The sequence below is a fragment of the Siphateles boraxobius genome, unplaced genomic scaffold, assembly GCF_051911475.1.
Source record: "Siphateles boraxobius isolate OS27281-9 unplaced genomic scaffold, OSU_SipBor_1 22, whole genome shotgun sequence".
Lineage (NCBI taxonomy): Eukaryota > Metazoa > Chordata > Actinopteri > Cypriniformes > Leuciscidae > Siphateles > Siphateles boraxobius.
The window spans coordinates 2,911,076-2,937,294 of NW_027508833.1; the positions used below are offsets into that span (position 1 = coordinate 2,911,076).

The 26,219-nt window shown below is 37.7% G+C and overlaps 1 protein-coding gene across 2 annotated transcripts in view; it reads right to left on the reverse strand.

Moving 5' to 3' along the window:
* Positions 1–26,219, reverse strand: part of alk (ALK receptor tyrosine kinase) — a 510,023-nt gene that overhangs the window by 56,640 nt on the left and 427,164 nt on the right. For both annotated transcript variants that reach the window (XM_077238337.1, XM_077238336.1), the window contains 4 exons: positions 24,986–25,120; positions 24,648–24,748; positions 16,568–16,734; positions 13,357–13,451 (listed from right to left, as the gene is read on the reverse strand). In XM_077238337.1, the coding sequence (XP_077094452.1) occupies positions 13,357–13,451; positions 16,568–16,734; positions 24,648–24,748; positions 24,986–25,120 (498 nt within the window). The remainder of the gene's footprint in view (positions 1–13,356; positions 13,452–16,567; positions 16,735–24,647; positions 24,749–24,985; positions 25,121–26,219) is intronic.

Sequence of the window (26,219 nt, forward strand, 5' to 3'; positions counted from 1 at the left end):
ATCTAAGCTCCACAAAAGTAGACAGCCAACACCAATGGTGTCACCGCCAATGGGACACATGAGTTTCTGCATTGTTCTAATCGTCAACTAATAGACAATACTGTGACTCTGTGAAAAGTGCAACCTCTCATCTCCATCTCTTAATCTCTGCTTTAAAAATACTCATCTACTCCCATGAAAACCCCCACACCACTCTGACTGGAGCTGGCATCATTCATCACAATATGAGTTCCCGTCACAAGCTCCTTCCCATGATGCACCCTGTCGCAGGGCTATTATCTCTCCTCCCATTTCAGGAATCAAGAAGGAAGTTGATCCGTTAAAATCTCCGAGACACTCTGCCTTGTGTCTCAATCAAAAGAAAGGTTTTGTCTTTTACAAGAAAACAAAGTCTAAATCAAACAATTCTGTAGATAGCAGTTACTTATAAGAGCAGTGCTGGATAGATTACTTACAAATTGTAGTTGCTTACTGATTCCAAATTAAGTGACAAAAAATTGAGTTACAGTTAGTAATGTAATCCATTACATTACACATTAAAGGTAATATAATCGGAATACTTTTTGATTACTTTTGACCTAACTTGTTTATCACATTGATTTGAATAGAATAATATTGTACCATATTGATATAAAAAGAAAAAAAAATATGTGTCTTTCTTCACTTTGTTATAAACAACATAAAGTGCATTACACAATAAATTAGGTCCCACTTTATATTAAGCGGCTTTAAGTATTATGTACTTACATTGAAAAATGTACTTATTGTGTTCATGTTGTATTGTAAAACACTTTGTGTTTCACCGCTATTGAGATGTGATACGGGTAAGATTAGGGTCAGGTGTGGTGGTATGGGTCGGTTTAAGGGTGGGTTAAGGTTTAAGGGAAGGGTCAACAGTGTAATTGCAAATGTAATTACATACATTAATTACAGCTGCAATTGCATGCAGGTATATTCAAATTATAAGTACAACGTAAAACATGTATATACACAATAAGTCCATAGTATCAAATTATTAAAGTCAATGTAAGTCCATAGTACTTGAAGCCACTTAATATAAAGTGGGACCATAAATTATGTCAGGTTTTCCCAGACTGGAGTTTGTGATGCAACTACAGGGATTTATGAGTTTAATGAAAAGCTATTAGGCAATAAAATAATTTAAAATTAAAAACAATCAAAATAAAGCACTTATTAAAAATATATATAATTTTATCTGTTCACCTGCATGTCATGTGACCATTAGCTGACATCAGAGAACCGTGAACTTAATTTGATTTATTATTTGTATTATTATTATTGACCTATTATTGACCAAACTTAATAACTTAAAATCTCAAAGGGTACTTCAAGTAAATATATTAGATCAAAGAGGTTCAGCTGACAACATTTAGGGAATCCCTGCATTACATGTACAGTAGGTATACAAATTGATTTGTAAATTTGAATGTGTTTGAAAGACAAAAGTTATCCAAAGATAGTTATGGTTAAATCACTGAGTGATCATTCAAATAATAATTAATGTGTTTGTCAGGAGCTGAATAGATATGCAACCTTTTAAAAGTGAAATGATAAATACAGTGATCAAAAGATTTGTGCTCTCAGTTCCAATCCTGTAAGAGCTATTTACATATACAACTTTTAATTGTTAATGCTCTGTAAATTTGGGTAAATGTTAGATTTTTCTTGAGATATATATATATATATATATATATATATATATATATATATATATATATATATATATATATATATATATATATATATATATATATATATATATATATAAATAGAAGAGGGAGGACCAAAATCATGGTGAGGAAAAGATCAATATACAACTTGGCCTGCATTGTTTTATGTTACTTTTGATGAAATGAATGCACTCGTCGATATGGCAGTGCTATACTTGACAGGTCCTTTAGACATTGCACCATAGTAGCGTAGTTTATTGATTTGTTTGTTGATTATAATGGCATTCATTTGTTATGTGCTGCTCATTTGCAGCCTAGACATGCATGCAATGTGAGGTTTGTCAATTGGATTTGTCAATGAATAAACAAGATGAATAGTATGTTACTTATTTGATTTGAACTGAACTGGCATTCTACATTTTGCTTCCAAAAATGACATAATATGCTACTCGTAATGCATTACCCATAACATGCATGAGTTGTAACCACAAGGCCATGGCTCTGATTATTCATATATGTTTTACTTCCACTGCGGATAAGTTACAGGTAGTTTGACTGCAGCAGTACACACCGCGGTGTTAAGTTTTGGCGGGTGGTCAAAGACCAGATTTCTTGAACTGTGGAAGAATGTAATCCTTTGCTCCAGGGAGAAATGTTACTCAGCAGTTTTCCAAATCTGCCAGGACAATCAGAAAACAGCTTAGTCATCGCTCTTCAAATACTTCAATATGTCTCAATATCCAGTTGGACAGTTGATATACTTGAATGGTGTATATGATAATCCAAATCTTAAAGCCTAGAATGAGTAACAGTATTAGTTACCAAAATAATTAAAATTCTGTAATCCGTTAAACATGCTAATGGCATTCCAAACCCATGAGACTTAGGTTATTCTTCAAAAAACAAATTAAGATATTTGTAATGAAACCTGAGCGGTTTCTGTCCCTGCATTGAAAGTCTAGGTAACCAAAACTTGAGTCCAAGTCTTGTGAAGAGATATGATCACTGTATATGATGAACAGATTTAGGCTTTTATTACGTCTAAACAATGATCGACACACATGCATAGATAACATCATATATGGTAAATATAAAAGTTGGTTTGGTTATTCTAAATTTTGGTAACCTGGTCATTCAATGGTTGGACAGGAACCTCTCAGGTTTCATAAAAAAATAATCTTAATTTGTGTTTATTTGGGTGAACTATCTCTTTGAGACCTTACACTGCCGTTTCATTTTACTGATCAGAAGCATTTTTTTTTTGCCCATCTGAGATAGTGTGTTATTGATGCCACTTTTATTTTTAGTGACAGTAGAGAAAGAACAGGAAATAATGAGTGCAATGGAGGGTAATGAGATTGTAAAAGTCACACTTAAAATTGTGTTCCACACATCAGTACCAAGGCTCAAATTTTTAAGGATGTGTTAGGGCATGGCATGTGTTAGTATTCCAATATCATAAATACCCAGAGGCCTAAATGAATTCAGATAAAGCTAGATGTCAGAGGGGTTTTCTGCCCACTGTCAGTTTCTCTTAAGGGGGATGTCAGATGAGAACTTTTAAATGCGTGCTTTGTAGTTTAGATAGCAGCACTTATTGCAGTGCTGCAGGGAGAACGATAAATCAAACGTGCAGACTTGCAAAATTCCCTTGACACAATTGTAGGCAAGAATACATATAAATTGCACCTATATATGTTTAAGCTGCTCTCGCTCTAAAAAGTATTTAAAACCTTGGTAACACTTTATAATTACTGCACGCTATTAATCATTAGTTAAGCATGAGTAAACAGTTAATTCATAATTTATAAAGCATTAATAGACATTAATAAACAGTTTATTAATACAGCTATAAATGCTTTTTTCTTGATTTATAAGCATAATGTGTTTAATAATTGTATTTTCATACTTTGTTAATGATTAATTAATAATTTCTAAATGAAGTATAGCATTATTTACAAACCAGTTGTTTAAGAGTTGTCGTTGGTTCATAAGATCACTTAAGCCCCTTTCACACAGCGCGTTAATCCCGGGAAATTGCAAGGAAATTACCAGAACGCCTTCTGTGAGAACGCAAACACGACCCGGGATTGATGCCGGGATCGATGCCGGGTTGGGGACCTAGTAACATTGCCGGGATCAGTCCCGGAACGCGCGCTGTGTGAACAAAAGCCGTTAAAAACAAGCTGTGTGAACAAAAGAAACACAAGCGTGGTTTCTCCAGAGAGAGAAATCGCAGATCATAAGCAAACTATAGACGCTGCTGAGACATGCATGTCACATCGACGTCACGTGTCTTTACGGGATTTTTACGGGTTGTGTGTGAACGCACTCTCTGATGCTTTACAAGGCATAACTAGTCCTCACTTTAGATGGGCTCACAAACATAGTTAACTGACCACTAATACATGCTTTATAACCACCCGAATTAACCCTGAGTTATAGTATAAATACATGTTAATAAAGCATTTATTAACACACTATTACTATAGGTCTGACTATTAAGATCTTTCAATGTACATTTAAATAGTTTATTATTCATTTACTTACACTTTCCAAGTAATCTTATGAACCACTGAAAACTCTTAAATAACTGGTTTATAAATAATGCAACACTTCATTTAGAAATGATACATTGATCATTAATAAAGTATGAAAATACAATTATTAAACACATTATAGATATGCTTTTAAATCAAGAAAAAACAGTTATAGCTGTATTTATAAACTGCTTATTAATGTCTATTAATGCTTTATAAATGATGAATTAACTGTTTACTAATGCTTAACTAACGATTAATAGCGTGCAGTTATTATAAAGTGTTACCAAAACCTTAAGCCACACTTTAAAATGTGTTTCATTGCATTATATAACATAATATCAAATAAATAAAAAATGGCATGGAAATGTTAATGAATAAAGTCAAGTTCCCTCATGTTCACGCTACACAATCAGAGCAATCATAGATATAGTTATTTACCTAAATGTCCAGACCCAGTCTTACACTACTGTACAAATGAGGTGCATAAATTGAATAAAACTTTACGATAATATTATTATTATTTTAATGTATATTTGTTATATAATACAATATATTAAAATGCAATTTGTCTTGATATCTAATGCAGTTTTTGTAATTGAGGCTTACGTACTTTTTGGCACCGCTAAACCTGGGATGGAAATAAATTAAAGGAACTAGAACACACACAGCATGCAGCACTCCAAACACATTTACATTTGCTTGAACTAGGTTTTCAGTCGGAATTCAGAGCAATTCTCACTGGACCACATAATATCTGACTCCAGCTGCCAGATACATTCATAATATTTCAGCTTGAGGCTTGAATTAAAAAATTTTTTTTTTAAAAAAAATCAGTAATGGTTGATTGAGTTCAAACTATAAGCTTGGACTCTTGACAGACAGTAAGTTGCCCTAAAGCCAAGTAAGGTTTATGAAATAAAAAGCAAATCTGATGTTTAAGGATTGGGACAAATCTATAATGAATATATATATATATATATATATAAGCTACCTAAACCATTCTTTCTCTCCCTTTGTCTAAATTTCAGAATTTCGAGATCTCCATTTAAATAGCATATCTGGCACCCATAATCCCTGTGAGATACATTGGAGCATTCCACTCATGTTGTCGAGAAAGCACTCGTTAGGGAAATGCCAAACCATCGCTGAGCAGCTGGCATTGTCATAAAAGCAGCGCTGGGTGATTTTTACGGGTTTTGGGCACCACAGGTAGTGCCGTAGAATGAATCCTAAAAAACCTAGTATGACTTCCCTGACAGACTTTTTTTATTTTTCATTTTACTGTTCCATCACAGACTGCCACTCTGGGTAGGCATGCAAATTTTCTTGTTGATATGACTCCCTGTTCTGAAGAGAAAACTAATAAAAACAGGATAAGCGAGTCTGCCACCATGCCAAAGCCGGGAAATAGAGGTAAACACCCACAAAGTGAATCCGGTGCCATCTGTTTCAATTGGAGACCAGTGAGACGAAGTTACTGCTCTTACAGGAAACGCACAAAGCAATAGAATTGTCTAAACTTTATTTATCGCCACATGAGATTGCATAAATTGCACTTTTTAGAATGACATCACAAGCTCATTAGAGGCAGTCCAGTTGGACCACCCAAGGGTTAAAAGCCTTGCTCCCTGAAACAATGTTGATGGATAGTGGCTTGTGATTTGTGGGGATAAAAGCAGCTTTCTGGATTCCAGCTCTGAGCTTTAAACACTAAACCAGGGCTTTTCAGCTCCAGTCCTCTAGGCCTCCAGGCCACTGTCCTACAGATTTTAGTTTCAATGCTCAGGCTTTGAGAATTTGTGCAGCTGTTACTGAATTTTAATGAATTAACATGTTAATGATTTGTTAAATATATTTGATTTAAGCATTACCATTTTTAGAAAAATCTTTTGATGTTTAGTTGTAACTTTAAATGCCATATGTTATATTTAGTTTTTGTTAGTTTGCATTTAGCTGTCTAGTTTCAGTTTATTCAGTCTGAATTTAGATTTAGGCAACTAAAGGAGTAACTGGTATCATTTAAGTTAGGCTCACATTTAAAAAACAATCATGCATCGAAGACTATAAAGATTAGTTTTTATTATTTTAGTTCTGAAATCATTAAAATTGATTCAGTTTTTTTCAAGTTTATTTGTTTATGTTAATATTTTTCATTAACAGTATTATCTGTATGTGTTGAAATATAGTAAGAGTTAAAGCTATAAAATGAATGTGGATATCATAGCCCAAAGAATTTGGAAGAATTTGATGAGAAATGTAGGTGTTTATATAAAAATGTTGATAAGAGATAACATTAGGGGGAAGTAATACTAACATTACTTAATGCATTAGGAATCAGGAATTAAAACACACACACACACACATATATATATATATATATATATATATATATATATATATATATATATATATATATATATAATATATATATATATATATATATATATATATATATATATATTTTTTTTTTTCTTTTACAACACTTATTAACCTAGGTTAATGTTATATTATTGTTAATTCTTAATTTAAACCCGATCTCGCAGCAATTCGTACGAATTTTACAAGGTGGCTAATTCGTACAAATTCATACGACCTCACTTGTACAAATTTTTTAAGATTTTTGCTAAATCACACATATTTTATGAGTTGCCCAATTCATATGAATTCATACGAATGACTTACCCCTGACCTCGGCCCTAAACGTACCCATTTTTTAGACAAGTTTAGACAAATCACACAAATTTGTACGAATTAGCCACCTATAACTCACTTATACGAATTCGTACGAATTGGTCGTGAGATAGAGTTGGTTAATTTCATTTTCATGTATAATACATTGATGCTAATATATACAACTTGACATGTTAAAAGCATTTGAAAGTATTGTTATTTGCAGTGTTGGAGAAAGTTACTTTTAAAAGTTGTGCATCACGATATTGTGTTACTCCCTAAAAAAGTAACTAATTGAATTACTTATTTACTTTTTATGGAGAGTAATGCATTACATTAGCCTGACGTCGTCATACTCAGGTTCTAATGTGAGTCTGATACCGCTCCATTGGGCTGTGATTATGGGGCGTGTTTCAACCGAAACAGGAAAGAAAATTAATCTGCACTCAATTGGATCGAAAAATGCTTTTATCGCAGTTCTCTGTTCCTCTTTTAAAATGAATGCGCTGTCTACATCTTCTATAACAGATGCGATGGATGAATCTACACATCTAAATTATCCAGCGGCAGTCATTCTTTGTTGTAAACAAATTCAACCCAAGCGCTCTTTGGTGACGTGGATGATTATGTTACGGTTAATCATAAATCCAACTTATAAGCCCGCCCTGACAATTTGATTGGTCCGAACAGCTTTGGTTCGGGCATACTTGCTTCACAACGGATCAAGTCCAGACCGAACTTCCCGACCTCAAATGTTGTGGGCGGGGCTAAGTTCGACTGGCATTCAGGCTAGCATTACATTACTTTTGGGTTACTTTCTCTCACCTCGGCTGGACTTGTTTTATTATTATTATCATTATTTTTTTTTTATATAACAAAAAAAGTTATATTTCTTTGGGCAAATGTAAAGGCCCTTTTAAACCAAAAGTGAAATGAATAAACCTCAGGCTGAAGGAAACGCAAATTCACACCTGAACAGTAGAGGGCGGCGCTTAAACAAACCTTTCAGCTGTTCTGCCATTCTGAATCACTGAAGAATAAGGAGAGGAAAGTTCATCTCTTACTTAAAAAAAAAAGTATATTGCATTGCACTGTCTTAATTCGTTTTGAGACATACTGAATCTTTTTTTGTGCAAGTGAGATGAGCAAATGCTTACATTTAGTCTAAAACTACATTAAGCATCAACAGTGGCGGTTCTAGAGGGGGGGCCAGGGGGGCCCGTGCCCCTGTGACAACAAGCTTGGCCCCCCTTGTGGCCCCACTAAATGTGGAGTGTGAAATAATTTTTAAAAAACGTTTTTTTTTGCTATCGTTGTATGCGTATTATTTTTTTATTATTTTATCTATGTGGATTTGCTTGTTCACGTGAAAATTCGCATCACATTCGCGGGAATCGCGGCAGAATAACATCTGTCTCCTGCACGCGAGAGAGGAGAGAAGAAGAAAGCTGGTAAATGTCAGTTCAGTTGCAAGTTCATTCTTTATGTGCGTATGGGGTGTGCGATGTGTATTGTCTATTATGATATTGTAATCAATGTTTTAACTGTATACGAGGCACTGTGAGCTGACATCGCATTTGTCTATCGTTCTTTCACTACTGTGTGCGGTTCATAGGTAGGCTATGTCCCCAAATTAGTTTATGTCTTATATTTATATCATATTATGTTCTTATATTAGAATATCAGATCAGCAAGAGTGCCGTTTTCCCGTGCACAATTGCAACTGTGATATTGATCTTATACAAGTTAAATTAACAATAAGTTAACATTGGGAGTTACTTTTTAGACACAATATCGTCAATATTGTTTGTTTTCCCTTTATTTCGCCGACTAGAATTTCAAAATGAAACCGTAGCAGAGTCTCAATGTAACAGACAGGGATGATTTATTGACTGAAATCCGCGTTTTGAAGGAATCACTTGCTCCTTTCCCGAATGAATCAGCCGTTTGAACAAATCGGTTGAATGAATGAATCCCTCAACTCACTTCTGTGACTTTCCGCCGCCTACTGGCGGTTTTAGTTTCATATTTAAAGTACCCTTTAATTAAAACATTAAAATTAGAAATCATTTCATATTTAAATATTGATTTAAAAAAAATCTCATAGCTTTATTTATGCAATTATAAATGGAGTGTAAATATATTAATGCCGCTTCTGTTTCACCTCTAGACTGCACTCCAAATATTGATTTTGATTAAATGATTTAATTTGACTGGTAACAGTGGTACTGTATAATTATTGTATAATTAAGTATTATTGTATAAATAAGTATAATTACTGTATAATTTGAATGTTAGTATTTGACGTAAAAGGTGATTCATAACTCTAAGTTTAGAAAGAATGTCCATATATAGGTGAAAATGCCCCTGGAAATCAATTTAAGGTGGCAAATTAAATTAATAAAAAAATAATAAAAAAATTAATTTCGGTCCCTGCTGTTAACTGACCACTGCATAGAATATTAAAAAATATGAATATCTTTGTAAGTCTGCTGTCAACAACAGGCCTAAACCAGCCATGTCACCAGCACAAAAACACAATCAGTAAAATATCATCTAATTATCAACAAAACATTGAAAATATTGAGATATATTTTTGTCAATATTGCACACAATATTGCAAATTTGACTTTAAAAAGTGTGCAGGAACCCTGTAAACGGTTAGACATAGTTACCTAGCAAGTAAGTTATTTTCAGTAAATGAATTAATAAGCTTCTTGGTCCCCATTGCTTTTGCTCTATAGTTCTCACCAAAATGAAGAGAAAGAAGGACATCATGTCAATTACAGTTACTGTGACTAATACTGAATATGTAATGCAAATCTAAAAATATAATGGAAATGCAAATACATTGTTGAATTATTATAAACATGGTATTTTGCCTGTTAATGCCTGCAGTGCAGTGCAGAAAATGATATGACAACAATAAGGTCTAAATGTACCTGGCCCCTCTAACAGTACAACTGGCCCCAGCTTGGCCCCCCCAGTTGAAATGGTCTAGAACCGCCACTGAGCATCAAGTTATTTGTAATGCGTTACCACTGGTATTTTTTTATTCGATGTTAACTCGTGCAATAACTAATTTTAACATACAACCTTACAGTAAAGTATTACCAAAATCTCTTTTATTGCTAATTTTTGGTATCTTTGCCAACCTGAGCACAATTTATGACACTGAGATTAGATTTATTCTGAAATTCTGGAGGAGACAGATGTTAGATTAATACAGCGTTTTTCTCTGAAGAATAATCGCAAATTCATCCATTCTATCTCATTGCTGTCTAAGAAAAACCAACTGGTCTTTTGTGACTTATCTTTCCTACGGGAACTGACAGGCATGTTATGTGGATTGTACAAAATTGAAACAATTACATTTTAAATAAATCAGTCATGCCAATGATGCACACTGCTTACCCTTGGAAACACTGCTGGATGGGTACCGCAAACCCCAGTGTGATGATGTATAGCTATAATATTTAATTTAGCCAGGGAACGAGGGCATAATATATAACTCCACACATTCCCAAGTGTCATCGGAACGGGAAATGGCAGAAAGGATGGAATAAATGGCAGCCGCAGTGCAGCCGCATCAAATCAATGTGTGGCAGAAAATGGCGTCAGATACAAATTGCTGGGCAAATATTTCATGGACCAAGTGAGCTATTCAATCAGTGGCCCTCTCATTCACGCCAACGGAGTGGGATTAAGACTCAGATCTTACAAAGATATTCATCTCATCGTGTCTAATGATGCTTTCAAATCATCACACTGTGAGGATCAAAGTGCCAAGCATCAAGAAAGAATTTGTCTTGCACATATTATTTATGTATGTTCAGGTTAAGCTGTCTGCTTTGCTGTGTATTACTAGTCCTTAATGAAAGGAAACCTTACTGAAAGCTACAACAAACTGGAATTATAAATGAATATGTTTTAAACAGCACAACAAACAACTGTAAAGCCCTATCCACTCCTTCTGGGAAGTAACACATTTCTTCTCGCACTGTTGCCAGGGTCTAGAAGGGCAAATGTATGATAAAGGCAGTGCCAAGCTGATTCCAAATGCCAAAAGCTGAAGTAAATACATTGGCTCGTTCGGAGAAAAAAGCGAGACACCATAAGGCCAACAAATAAAAGATCTTATCCTATTTAATCCAAGAGGTTTGCATTAATGAATCCCATTCCTGTTCTTTTCCCAGCTGTGCAATATCCTGTGCTGATCTCCTTCAAATCCTACTTAAGAGCCCCCTCACACGGCTCACAATTTCCAGCACAATCAAAATGTGGAACTCGAGTGGGTGCTTTTCTTGTCTTCTTAGTACTGGCTAAAAGGTCTTGTCATTCTTGTGTCATCAGTGACCGGCATCTCAGTTAACGTGTGTCAGAGTCGCTGTGCGAAGAGCTGATTCCAGCTTCAGCAGTCAGTGATTTGTATGAAACATCCAACTCCATCTCATGACCAATTCGTACGAATTTGTACGAGTGATTAAAAAGTGGCTAATTCGTATGAATTTGTACGATTTGTCTAAAACCACGTGATGGGTAGGTTTAGGGGCGCGGTCAGGGGTAGGTCATTCGTACAAATTCATACGAATTGGCCAACTCGTAAAATATGTACGATTTAGCAAAAATCTACATCCATGGCTTTGTGTTGTCAATCTTTGTTACATCACACAATGAATTATTCTGAAGATTCACATTTTCTAGACCCTTGTAACAGTGCGAGAAGTTGTCAAAGAAGAAGGGTTGTCAAAAATATAGATATACGTATCAATACTGATATATCTGAAAAGATTCTAATACTCCTTTTCTGCAGTATCGCTGCACAGTCTCGCTCTCTCTTCTCTCTGACGGCGATTGACAGGTTGACATGCACCCGCCTCCACTCACTCACTCGTCTTATTCACTGCAGTTGAATAGTGTTGGATGTTAGGTCCTGAATTTAGGAGCGGGGTTGCTGGTATTGCACATTATTTTGCTCATTCCTGCAGGTTTTGCGCTCGCACCAAAAGTGATCTATATAAGTGATGCTCTCATAAAGCTGCCTCTCAAACAGCTCACGAATATCAAATTAAGCTCTTTTTCGTGGGTCATTGCGCTTTAACGGTCAAATACAGACAAAATTATGTCACAATGCCTGCTTGGCGAGTATCCAGGTGAACACAGTAAGTTTTGGAACAGACGAAATAAATCACGTTTAACTGTATATTGGATCCGTTCATAACCTCTTAAAGTGACATCCGCCTAATATTAGGTTCCCTGTGATATCGAATATCAAAATGTTCAAGCTATCCTATCAAAATTAGAAATCCCAGCATCATGACAATACTAGTGGAAAGGGCTTTACAATTGTTTGCTTTGCTATTTAAAACATTTCCATCTATAATTCCAGTTTGTTTTAGCTTTCAGTAATGTTTACTTGCATTAAGAGTCAGTAATAAACAGCAAAGCAGACAGCTTAACCTGAACATACATAAATAATACAGTATGTGCAGGAAAAATTCTCTCTTGATGGCTGGCACTTTGATCCTCACAGTGTGATGATTTAAATTCAAGAGACCATTTTAGTCATGATGTTTATTTATTTATTTTTTACAAAGGAGCACCATGTTTTTTTGACATTACAGATAATATCCAGGTAGCTGTACAAACATCTGCAAATATTTTCAAGTTGTAATCGCAAGCATGAAAGCATCATTTTAGATTTAAATTTATAAAAGCTAACAGCTCACACCGAATCAATTCTGTCAATTCACCAGCTCTAGTATAGCCTGGTCCTACCAGACCCTCGTACATTTCATTGGTACAGAGAGTCTGGCCACTCCCCATTGACAAGCGTTAACTTCCTTGAAGGCGGGTACTCTATTGAAGTTTAAAACTATTGGATCTGTCCAGAGCCACTCTGGATCTGCCATAACCTATCGCTAAAGACTAAACTGGCGCACGACCTCAACGTCATCGTTCTCAGCCTCTCCCTCTGTTCATTGATTGGACCGGTAAAAAATTGGCCGGAGAAAACCCGCAAATACAGTATACCGCAAACCACGACGTACTGAAGGAAAATGAAAATTGAGCGGAAGTACAATGGCGGAGTCAGGCTAGTTCTAGTACCCTGAATCTGAACAAAAACATTGATGTCAACCAGAAAAAGTCAACCAGTCAATAAATACTCATGATACGCCCACAGTGGATCAATTTCAGGCACCCTAAGCACTGTGATAAAATAAAAAATAACTAATGCTTATCAAAAGCAGTTTCAGAGCGTTCTCTTTAGGTGAAGTCAGTTCCCTGAACACTGCTTTTGAGCTTGAATGGAGGGGATGGAACCGGCCACTAAAAAACCTATTAGTGGATGGTTAACAGTTATATTAATTTTTTTTTTTTTAAATGGCTACTTCTCTCATCTCAGGATGGAAAATGGCTGATAATGAAAATAGTGAAGATGCAACACTCACTTTCAAGGAAGCACTCCATGCTCAGAGTGAAGTTGTCCACAGCAAATGCAATTCCTGCACTAGAGGAAATATCAGCACTGAACTGCAGGTAGAACCTAAATTGTGACAGAGAAAAAGGGAGATAAATTAAAGCTTTTAAGCCAAGACACACTAGATTCCCTTTGGAACAATCAACACTAGAAATTAAATGTCTGTAAACATGCTCATAATGTCATTCCAAACCAGATTATTTGGTCAGTCCAACAAAAAATAAGATGTTTAGCAGAACGTCCAGGCTGCTCTTTTCCATACTTCTAATAATGAATGGGGACTGAGGCTTACAAGCTCCAAAAAGACCACAAATAAATTCTGTCAAATTTGTCACTAAGGGTCAGATTTACTAACAGCTTCCACCAGCGCAAAGCCTCTTTTGGCATAAAAAAAACACTGTCAGGATTTACTAAAGATACGCAGTGAAAATGTTACGCTGTAAAGGCGTGGACAGGGTTAGTTTTGCGGCTGAGCTTATTGCATATGCATTTTTAGAAGTTTTATTTTCAGATGCAATATTTATGGGAGGGGAGTACTTAAATGAACAATGCAAGCTGGTTACCTACACTGTAAATGATTTCTGTTGTTTTCACAGTTATATTACTGTATTCTCAACAGTTCCCTACTGTAGAATCTGAATACAGTATGTTACTGTAGATTTTTGTCATTTTCAAAGCACTATTACTGTATTCTTAACATTTTCTTACTGTATAAGCTGTTTACAGCATGTTACTGTATATTTTAAATGTATTCTGGGAAAATTAGCCTACTGTAAATCTAAATACAGTACTGTCCTTTTAATTCACTTTAAATGTTTTATTCTGATGTTATTTTGAAATATATAAAGCTACATTTTAGTTAATACATTTTTGTTAAGAATATCAGAGCAAGCATTCATTTTCTGTCCTTTTACTCTCGCAGCGTCAATAAGATTAAAGTCCTCCTAGGACTGCAGTAGACGTTAAATTGGTAGGTATACTTCAAAACACATGTACTCGCTTTATTTGTTTAATACAAATGTTATTTGTAAGGTATAAACATGTTTGAGCTGTAAGAACATTGGAGCGGGCTCTCATTTCCTATTTAATCCGTGCTGACTATATTTTCCTATCTCAGACCGACGTGCAGACTCGTTGTGAAGATGAAAAGCCTACGAGAACGTTCAATTGGTAGGTCAACTTTAATACACATGTAATCGCCTTCTTTGTTTTGTACCAATGTAACTTGCACGGTATAAATACGTTTAAGTTGTCCATAAGAACATCAGAGCGGGTGCTCAATCATTTCCCATTTGAGCCGTGCTCACTTGCATTTTCCTCCTGCAGCGGCGCTGGCAGACCGACCGGATCATCGTGAGACAGGTGGGAAGAGTCGTCGTCGACCTTTTTCTTTACAGCATGTGGTTTTAAATGTTTTAAGATGATATGTATTCGCTGGTTATTGTTGTATACTACTAATAATTTGGCTAAGTAGACAACTTTAACTCTTCAAACATTTATTTTAATAGTTTCCATTCCAACATTTATTTTCCACTGGCCCAAAGTGTTAGACTACTAGATTTGACTGGTAGGCCTATGGCTATAATTTTATTTTGTTCATTGATGAAATATGGCTAATATGTTTGTAAATCTGTATATTCTATTGAAGTTCAGCAATGAAATGTAAAAGATGAAACCTGAATAAAGCTGTTGATGTGAAGCAATAACTGGTGTTATTGAATATATAAACAGTAGTACCTCTTGTTAAAAGCGCTAGCCTATATAAATTAAGGTGACGACTTAAAATAAAATAATAAGAAAATAACAGTATAATGCTGTACTTTATTTTACAGTAGGCCTATGCTTAAAACTACTGTAGTTCATTTAACAGTAATTTTACAAATAAAATATAAAATACAGAAGCTTGGTGGCTATGTGTTGCCATTTTTTACAGTGTAAGGTTTGCGCTAGTCAATTTACTGGTATTGTGCCATTATTTAATGCCCCAAAAAGCATGTCCTTAAACCAGATGCTAATTTGCGGTGGTCATTCTGGTAATGATTCTCACAACAGAAGATCACGCAACAGAATTTTCCACTCCCATCTGAGCTTTTTGGGGGATTGCGCTCTCTCGCTAATTTAACCTGTTTAGTAAATCTTGCCCTATGACTTGTGCACTATATCCCTAGTCTTCTGAAGCCATACAATAGCTTTATGTGAAGACTGGAATATACACTGACAATTTTATTTATGCAGGTTTACCACACTGCAGGTTTAACATCAAATGTTATTGGTTCTCATATGTTTGGAAAACAGCACAATGGGCATTCTGTTAAACCTCTACTTTTGTGTTCCAAGGAAGAAAAATGAAGGTGTCATTATTTAGCTAAGGTGTATCTCCAAACCACCAAAAATGTATATTTATGGCTACCATCAGATTTTAGAATAAATCCCTGAGAGGAGTGTTATCCCCTGCCCTAATATCTCCCATGATAATACTTGTGTAAGAATTGGCCATTTGGGTCATAGGGCATGAAACTTTGCAGCTATTCTGTGAAGTGCTAGATAAATCTAAAAAATTGGGACTACAACAAGAAAAGGAGAAGGAGGCCAGGAATTTAATTTTAATCGCCCTCTGTGGACTGGAATTAGCGAGACCCTGGATAACAAGAGTGGAGGTTGGGGCGTGGGGAATTGTGAGGGTTTTGAGAGTGTTAGATGAGATTCCAATCAAATGTGTAGAGAAGTAACGTCCTCCTATTTTCCTCGGCCCTCCTTATTCTTACAAGTCAAGAGCAGTTGCTAATTGGAGTGAAAGTGTGGATGAATGGTGAACCTCTTCATTGATTTTTTTTCCCTCTGTCAGTTTTTTTCTTCTGGAGAGAGTGATCAGGTGAGCAGGGGATGTGCGGTGCTGTGCCGGGCACATAGGCAGGGACACAGCACCAGTGGGATTCATTAGGATATCCAAGTAAATGTGAGGGGTTGTGAAAAACCAATGGTAAATGTCTACAGCTTGCCCAAAGGTAAGTGAAAACTTTTGCATATGTATCCGAAACTTCATTTTGCATTAATTCTCCTTAAGCAGAAGCATTCCAGTCTTTGTTTACCTGATTATGCCATTGTTAAGTTAGAAATCATGTGCACACTCAGACCATGGAGGATATTCAGCATAAATTTGATGGTTGTAACTATAGACTTACAGATCCACCAAACCGAAGAGTGGTAGGGTAATGAGTTTCCATCCTATCCCCATATTAGCTTCACTTGTTGAGTTCCAGAGACTCCGTTGGCCCTCGGGTCCTGTGCTGTTCTCTATAATCCAGAGAGATAGCACTCCATTTGAAGACCCACACACCCAGAACTTGACCTGTAGAAAAGATCACAAAATCAGATTTGGTATAACACTTTGTTTTGATCCAGTTAAGACATTTGCAACTACATGTCAACTAACTGTCATAAGAGTATTAATAGACAGTCTGCTTAATATCTGATAACACTTTATTTTGATGCTCCTCAACACACATTCTACTGACTTTAAGAAACGTCCTCGGGTTACGACTGTAACCCTTGTTCCCTGAGAAAGGGAACGAGAACTGCGTTGAATGACACTTCGGGGGCAACGCCCTTAGTGTAACGTATCTGAAGTATGAATGAAACTAATCCAATCCTGGCATACACGGAACCTACAAAGGCACACCGGAACACAACAGAGTTAGCTTCTGCGATGAAGCAAGTCGCTCCCAGGCAGGGGAAGGCGTGGCGAAGGGACAATCGTTCCCTTTCGAGGGAACTCGAACTGCGTCGAATGACACTTTGGGGGAACGAGTATCCACTATGCCACAACGCGCCCTGCCTGTCCTAAGTTTGAAGCTGCTCACAGGTTACAACTTTAAAGTAGCGGCTGTAAAACCTGGACTCCCTGTCTGGTGGAGGAATACGCTCTATAGCCTCCTTTACCAGCAGGAAGTTTACTTCTTGTTCCAATACCCGACCCTGCACTGGGTCGACTTCAGTCCAGACCACCCCGTTGAACTTTGGTGGGCGGAAACCGAACTGCAGCCTGTGCCCCTTTTGAATGGTGCACATGGCCCAGGGAAAAATATTCGTGAGATTTTTCCATGCATCGAAATATTTTACCAAAGGAACCAGGCTCTCGAGCCTGGCTTCGGGTATCAATCAGGATTTGTTCTCGGGCCCCTGAAGCGGATCTCCGGCAGGGTTCGACCAAAAACGATTCTCAATGGGCGGACGCGATTGCTGCTGGGCCGCAAGCCTGTGGGGCAGACAGAGCAGCGTGCGTTCGCTGGAAACCGATGTGTCCCGAAGCGTACTTAACAGCGGGATACAGACATCGACTTCCTGAGGGCTCTTTCGGTTTTGTTCTCGACACCCTGAAGTGGAGTCCCGGCTGGGTATAATCGAAAACCGTTTCCGATGGGCGAACACGAGCAATGCCTCCCCGCAAGCCCTTGGGGTGGACACTGCAGCGCGCATTCGCTGAAAACCGATGTGTCCCGAAGCGCACTTGACGCTGGATACAAACATCGATTTCCTGAGTGCTCCGCGGAGGAGCGATTCTCGCTCGTCCCTCCACGGGGGGGTAGCCCTCCTGTTTTTGTCTCATTTTCGATACCCTGAAGCGTAGGACCGGCAGGGAAAAATCGAAAAACGATTTTTGATATGCAGAAGGAACACTGCATGACCGCAGGCCTGTGGGGCAGACAGAGCAGCGTGCGTTCGCTGCTCATCATTTCAATTCCTCAGAATTTAACGCAGCCATAAACACTGTATTAGTGAAACACGGTCTGAATGGTAGGCTGAATTAAAATATCTAACTTCCTTAAAGTCAGATAAAATTTCTTAAAAAAATTTAATTTCTTAAAATTAAATGCAGCCATAATTACCAGACAATACTGTTTTGTGTTATACGGTCTCGTAATCTACATGTTGCCTCGGCAAACGCGCGATTCGAGTCGTTACAATATATTTGGCTTTCATCCCTCAAGAAGAAAGTCAACAGGTGCGAGGCTGAAACATCCAACAGCGCACGGATATACGCGTCGAGATATTTCTCAATGAACAGCTGGCAGCACCCTCAGGAGCTGACTGTGAATGCCTCACCCCCAAACAGTATTATTTCACAGATCACATGTGTCCCTTTCATTGCAGACCCGTACTCTGTGCGCTGCCTCGGCAAACGCGAGATTCGAGTCGTTCACAATATATTTGGTTTTCATCTCTCGAGAAGAAAATCAACGGGCGTGAGGCTGAAACACCTGAAAACGCATGGCTGTGCGCGGCGAGATATTTTTCAATGAACACAGCCAGCAACCTCAGGAGCTGACTTTTCATGCCTCGGACACACACAGAATCTTTATTGCAAAGTAGACCCGTAATCTACGCGCTGCCTCGGCAAACGCGATATCCGAGCCACTAGATTCTGTATTGCAATGCAAACCTTTAATCTACGCACTGCCTCGACAACGTGAGATCCCAGTCACAGAATCTTTATTGCAGAGCAGACCCGTAATCAACGCGCTGCCTCGGCAAACGCGATATCCGAGCCACTATAGATTCTATATTGCAATTTATTTTTTCTTGCAGACCTTTATTTGGGACAATTCTTATGGGACAAACAACACCAAATAGGACAGACAGTTTGACACAGAGTGCTTGCTGAAGAGCAAAAAGCTAAATCTGTTGTGTGCCGGCGTGCCTTTGTAGCTTCCGTGTATGCCGTCACATGTTACGTCATGATGCAACATCAATCAGGATTGGATTAGTTTCATTCATACTTCAGATGCGTTATGCTAAGGGCGTTACCCCCGAAGTGTCATTCGACGCAGTTCAAGTTCCCTCGAAAGGGAACTTTGCATCTACATGTCAAGTTTTTCTACTTGCCCAAACCCTAATACCTAACCCTAACCTAGCAGTCTACTAACAGTCTACTAATAGCCTAATACGAGTTAGTTGACATGTATTTGCAAAGTTACTTACAGTTTGTACTCAACCAGAATAAAACTTTTAGGGATGTGTATTTGCTGCGTTTTACCGATAAGAAGCGCTACAATAACAGACTTTGAAAGTGTCAGTTTATTCTCTCTCTATTGCGTAATCTGCCGCGGCTCATTGAGAGCTGTAGCAAATAATTCAAGTGAAACATTGTAGTTACACAAATTCATAATCCCAAAACTGAAGTTACAGTACAAATTTGGAACTGAAACAAATGTAGGCTTGTATTGTCGCGTCAAATTTAAGCAAAGTAAGCTAAACGTTAACATTGTGAGCCCAGTTTAACATGATTTAGAAAGGCTATGCATGTCAAAGTTATGTGTTTTATACTTTGTGTTATTTTAATTTGTTAGTAGGCCTAGATTTATGTACTGAAACATAACAGTGAAATAAATGTAACTAAATTATCGTAAAATTGAAACATTGTCAGGACTTGCTAACCGGTGATATTCGGCAGCATTTGTGTTTTAGCATTAATTAAGAAATAGTTTTACAGTAGGTTGTTTTGATTAACATAATTTTCTTTGATAAATAATGAAAACATTTAAACATAAAATATTGCAATATAAAAATGTAACATCAAATAGGCTTTGCGTAAGCATTAGACGGTAATTTCACGAACGACTTTGAAATGCAACTGGTTTATTTTTGCCGCGGTGGCTTTGTCGTGGCGGTAATAGGCATTCTGTTTGACTATAAACTGTATAGTTAGTAGAATGTCTAAAGTGGACCATCAAAATAAAGTGTAACCTCAGATTTAAGCTTGAAGATGCATGTTACGTCAACTTTTTTTTCCCCAGTTTCAAATTTGGCAGATATTTCATAAATGATTACGTATAATCTATTCTCAGCCTCAAACAGACAACTCAAAGTCAATGTTCGATGCATATGGCACATAAAATGCAAAAAAATGGCTGAAAACCAGCAGTTTCAATATGTAAAGTAAATTTGGTATTTACATTTACATTTATTCACTTAGCTGACGCTTTTATCCAAAGCGACTTACAATTGCTAGATATGTCATGGGTCGCACGCCTCTGGAGCAACTAGGGGTTAAGTGTCTTGCTCAGGGACACATTGGTGTCTCACAGTGGATTCGAACCTGGGTCTCTCACACCAAAGGCATGTGTCTTATCCACTTTTCCCAGGCACTTTTTGAGTGGTACAATTAACATTGCGTTGATGTTTGTATACAGTATATGTGCTACTAAGAACTTTTTGCAGTAATTCATAAATTGATAAAGAAGGACCTTTGAAATGGGCACATATCCAGATGTGCAGTGCCTGGTCCGCAGTGGTGAAGAGATACTGCAAAGTACAACAGATCCTTAACAACCTAGCACTCAGATTTGCATGATTCATTTAGTGTACCAGGTGCAAAAACAATGTAGACAGCACATGCAAATGAATAAATGTATCAGGAGGTGCAAAAAATGCTTAGTCAAATTTTGACAATTGGGCACTAAATACCCTTGACCATAAATGTATATTCTTATATTTTGGTTTCAAAGCCATATTTGTTAAAGTAATATTCTGGGTTCAAAACAAATAGAGCCCAATCAAAGAGACCAGCACAGTGGTATAATATTGATTCCCACAAAAATGTATTTTGACTCAGTTACTTTAAGGCACTTACAATGTAAATGAATGAGGCCAGGACACCAAATGTCCCCACAAGTATAATAATACCAGTAAATTTTGACCTTGTGGGGAATTTGTTTTGGTCTCCATGAGAAAACAAGCTTATAAATCATACAGAATTATATATTTTTTAAATCTAAAATAGCATAAAGTTCTCTGTGATCTGTATAAAATATACAGTTTGTAAAGTATAAAAACCATTATGTCTATGGAAAGTCCACATAAAACATGGAAACCCACAACACTTGTCCATGTCAATCAGACGTGCTGAATGGGCGGTTCTTGGCCAGATTAAGCTGCAAAATGGACCTGACTTTATGCTGATGTCAAAAATCTGGTTCCGTGAGACTACATGCTACCTAGTGCAGATTGTGATGCTCATCCATTATGAGGGACCTTTAGGTCAGAAGTCTTACAGTGGCCTGTGAAAACGCCAGCTGTTGAAAGGAGCAAGGCTTCTCTTATTACAGAAGTCCCACTGAGAACAGTGGTTAGGGGGAGAGATCACAGTCGTAATCTATAGTCCTGGTTCGTGTCTCGATTTAGTCCAATATGCTGTCATGGCCCGCTGTGCCTCCACACCGCTCTGGGCTCCGTTCATACAAGAGCAAGCACTCACACCTCACATCTATCTAAAGCTGTCAGTCAGACTTCTCATAAAACCCAAACCAACGCCTACCTCTCCACCTGTATTCCTATTTATCTACACCCCATAATCTCCCTGACATTTTCTCTCTTTTTCTTACTTTCAAATTTGTATCCCACTGTTTCTCTCTCTTCTCCATCTCTGTCAGTCTGCACCCCTCCGTTCCCTCTGAAACTCACTGTTTGAGTGTTTTTTTCTTCAGGAAGTCTTTTGCAGTTGTGTAATTCACCTTTGCCAGCATGCTCGTCTGTGAGCCACAGACTGATGGGGTCAAGGTCTATGAATTCTGAATCGAATACAGAGACAGTCTTTCAAAAGCTTTGCACCTAGGCGAGAGCCAGACATTTTTTCCATTTTTCAAAACGGACATTAACATTTCACATTTGGTTGCCAAATTTCCATGTAATTACATTCAAATGACATTGAAATGCAGGTACAACAATAACCTCCTGACAACTGGGCTACATTCTGTAAGTAGCGATTACAATAGCAACCCATTAATGTCAGGTTGTGTGCAGGTAGCTGAAGACGAGGACAAGAGGACTTCCAAAAATAGCTGATTTATTTACAAAATAAACTTCTATAAACATACAGGAACGAAATAACAAACTCCAGGAACTTCAGGGAAAACACAAACATACAAGGATGACGACCAACAAACACCGAGGGAAAACACAAGGCTTAAATGAACAGGGACTAATAGGATAATTAACAGAACACAGGTGAAGGGAATTACTAATTAAACAGACCGGGAAACACTAACAGGACTAAACCAAAAATCACAAAGACAGGGGTGAACAAGACCACAAAACTGAACTAATAACAGGACTAAACCAAAATCACAAAGACAGGGGGAAACAAGATCTCAAGACAGAACTTAAACACATTGAAACATGACAATTAAAGGTATTGTGCAACCTAAAAATGTCACCTATAGCTTTGCACATTGAAAACTTACCAGCTCAAACCAAATCAATGCTGTGAAACATTTTATTATGGCTCATCAAGCTAACAATAACCCAAATTGACAAAAAGACTACAATGTAGGACATCCATGTGAAACTGAATTATTTGAGAAAATAAAAATGATGATAGTATCTTCTCACATAGTATACATGACAATTTACAACATATCTGCATTTATATTTTAGGAACAGGATATCAGGATATCATCATACTGTATTTGAGGGTACTTGGAGGGTTTGAAACACCTGTTTTAACGCAAAAGCACTGAAATAGAATATTTTCTCCCACTTCACCTATAGTGCATTCACTGTTGCATATGAAGAAATGTCTCGGTTACATATGGTAACCGTCATTCCCTGAAGGAGGGAACGGACCCGTACGCCGTGACCGACGAATAGGAATCTCGCTAGAGAGGCCAATCTACTTCGAGTGAAACTAAACGAGTCAATGCACATTGGCGTTCAATCATTTGCATCAGCTGCTCAGCCTCACAGCATGGGTGCAAATGATTGCACGCCAATGTGCATTGACTCGTTTAGTTTCACTCAAAGTAGATTGGCCTCTCTAGCGAGATTCCTATTCGTCGGTCACGACGTACATCGAGAGTGACCGACTGATAGGGAACAGCATGAGTAGTATATTGTTTTCATTACATACTATACTCTCTCTTTTCATTTAAGCCCAAAGTATACTTTGGCCATCCGCGTTCTGCAACAGTCCACCTGACATAATTTTTATAAACAGGAGGGCACCGTGTAAGACTGTCCGCGTGCTGACCAAATTTTGTGTCCGTGCAGACAGTGCGAGTACAAACAAGCTTAAAGTCAAGTCAAGTCACCTTCATTTATATAGCGCTTTTAACAATATGGATTATTTCAAAGCAGCTTTACAGTGATAATAGGAAATTACAGTAACCGAGATTGTTTTGGCTTTACAGCAGATGTAGGATAAAGTCATTGTCCAGCTAAAGTTAGTTTTTATTGATCAATTCACTTCCATTACAAAGATCATTAGTTATTTACTTAGGGGCCGCTAACATGACACCATTCTAACAGAAAACCCTCAACGCGCTCAGGCCGCCCATCCGCACAGAACACTGTCTGGTGTCTCGAGAATGCAAAACCTGAAATAGGTTCCAAGGTGCAAGCCTTGAAAAATGTTGAAAAAAAAGGTTATCTCTGCTCAAACCCCAAAAACACAAACCCACGAAAATGCCGACGTCGCACACATGTGCATCACGTGTTCAGTCCATAGGAATGCGCGTTTGAATATATATGTGCACAGGCGTGTAGTCCTTCTTTGCAAACCAACCCTGAACAAACTACTTGTCTGGCCTTAAAAATGTATAATACAGAATTATTTATCGCGTCCGCGCAGCCACGTGAACCAGAATTATCCCGACAATGTTTTATCAGTACAGAGGGTAAAAGGAATCTCGTCACACCCCTACAAATACAGCATATTAACCGTGCCGTAAAATGCCGTTTAAACTGAGGTGCTACAGCGATCTGTCATGTCACATTTAAGACTGTCAAAACAGCATTTATTGTTTCAATTTCATGATAAAATTTGTTTCTTTTTTAGTAGTAACAAAGCATAGAGCTATTTACGATTATTGGATGAGAGGCACTAAAACACAAAGTCCACTAGATAGTGCGCATACAGCGAACACATCTTTTTGCGCCCAAGGCCAAAGTAGTATACTTTGAAAGGCTTGAGCACTCAACTGTGTGAGATGGAGCAGAACGTGGAAAATGAAGTGTACCCGGGCCTTTATCTGTAGTCATTACCTCCTGATGGGTTATCCTAACTCCTATACAACCCGAATCAGTATTCAGAGCACTTCTGTAGGTGTAGCACTGATCGATGCATGCATAGACTAGAATGCATTTGCAAATAAGACTCGAAGGAAACTGTTCAGAACTTCATTTCCTCAGAGATCCAGAGACCCATTGCACAGAGATACTGTGCATTATGGTTACTTGCGGAATGCAGAAACGGCGTACTCTTCTTACCATGCACGGGGCGTTCCGCAGGGGGTAGAAGAAAAGCGGGCTTCGCACCTGCGCTGATCCTCGCTGACCTTTGGGCTGACTGTCGATGGCCAGCAAGGCCCCTGCCATACAGAGTGATGAAAGACATGAAACAAACCACCCAGAGGAATGATGAAAGATGAAAGACCGACTCTAACCAGTCAAAAGCTTATTGTCAATCTTTAATAAAGATGATTTATTAACCGTGTCTGCTTAAATAATTTTGCTTCGTTTTTAATTTTTCACTGTGAGTAGTCAACCCTGTGCTTTCAAGTATTTTTGTTGATTAGACTTCAACTTAAGACGTTTAGGCAGAGCACCTGGTGATGGACAGCTGCTTCTGAGGCCTTGGGGAATGGATGGATGGGCCCTCCATTGCGGACCCCTTCCTGGAACCAGCTGCCAGCTGCAATCCTCTCTCCCGAACGAGCAATAGCTGCCGTTGAGGAACTGACCTGGTTGAGTGAGAGAAGACAATGAGACATTTTGAGAATACTGAGAGACCTGAGAAAAATAAAGTAAAAAGATAAGTTAAAGGTAACAGTTTATTTAGATAGTTCACTTTAGACATTCAACTAACTATGAGTAACTTTGCAACTACATGTCAAGTAACTCTCATTAGAGTATTAGTGGTAGTACTGTCTGCTTAATATCTGCTAACTCTTTATTTTGATGCTCCCCAACAGACATTCTACTGACTATGAGTATCTTGGGAGCTACTTATCTACTAACCGGAACCCTAACAGTCTACTACAGTCTACTAATACTTGAATGAGAGTTAGTTGACATGTAGTTGCAAAGTTACTTCTAGTAGAATGTCTAAAGTGGACTATCGAAATAAAGTGGAACCAAGATAAATATGTGCTAACAATCTTATCCCTCAGCGTAAGAGCTTATACGGTTTGATGGGAAATCGTCTTTGACCATTTTTAAATGTCTGAAGAGACATAAGAGGACAGCGGAGAGTGTTTCTGAGTGCAGATGAGGATATTGTTTTGAGGTAAAGGAACAGAAAGGCGTGGAAGAAAGTGTGTAGGAAGGCCGTATTAGAAGCCATTCCATCAACAGACAATTCATTCAAGCCTGTGAAGGGCTGCTTCATTAAGCAACAGGGGGGATGAAACATGGTTGCCTTCCAGCGATCAACTGCATTACAGAGGATGAATTGCCTGATGGCATGTAACTTACAAGCTTTGCTCCAGGTGTTCATACAATCCAGAGTTAGACATTTAAAAGAATATGCTTCCAAGTGGTGGATGCTTTCATGGGCACAGAGTGATTATGGGCAATGTCTGGTTAATAAATAAAGAAGTTAATTAAATAAAGAAAACAGAATGATCTTTTTTCCTTGTTTTAAGAGAAAAATAAATAATGTATAAACTGACAGACTCATGCTTTTCCCTGAAACAACCTTGTCTGAACCTCTTTTTTTAAGACCTTGTGCATCGATATCAATATTTTATTTTTTAAGAATAATCGACATTTTTTTAGATCTGGCAATGCTGCCCCTCAATTTGCCTACATATGCCCTAAAAGTATGTACTGTTTTTGTGA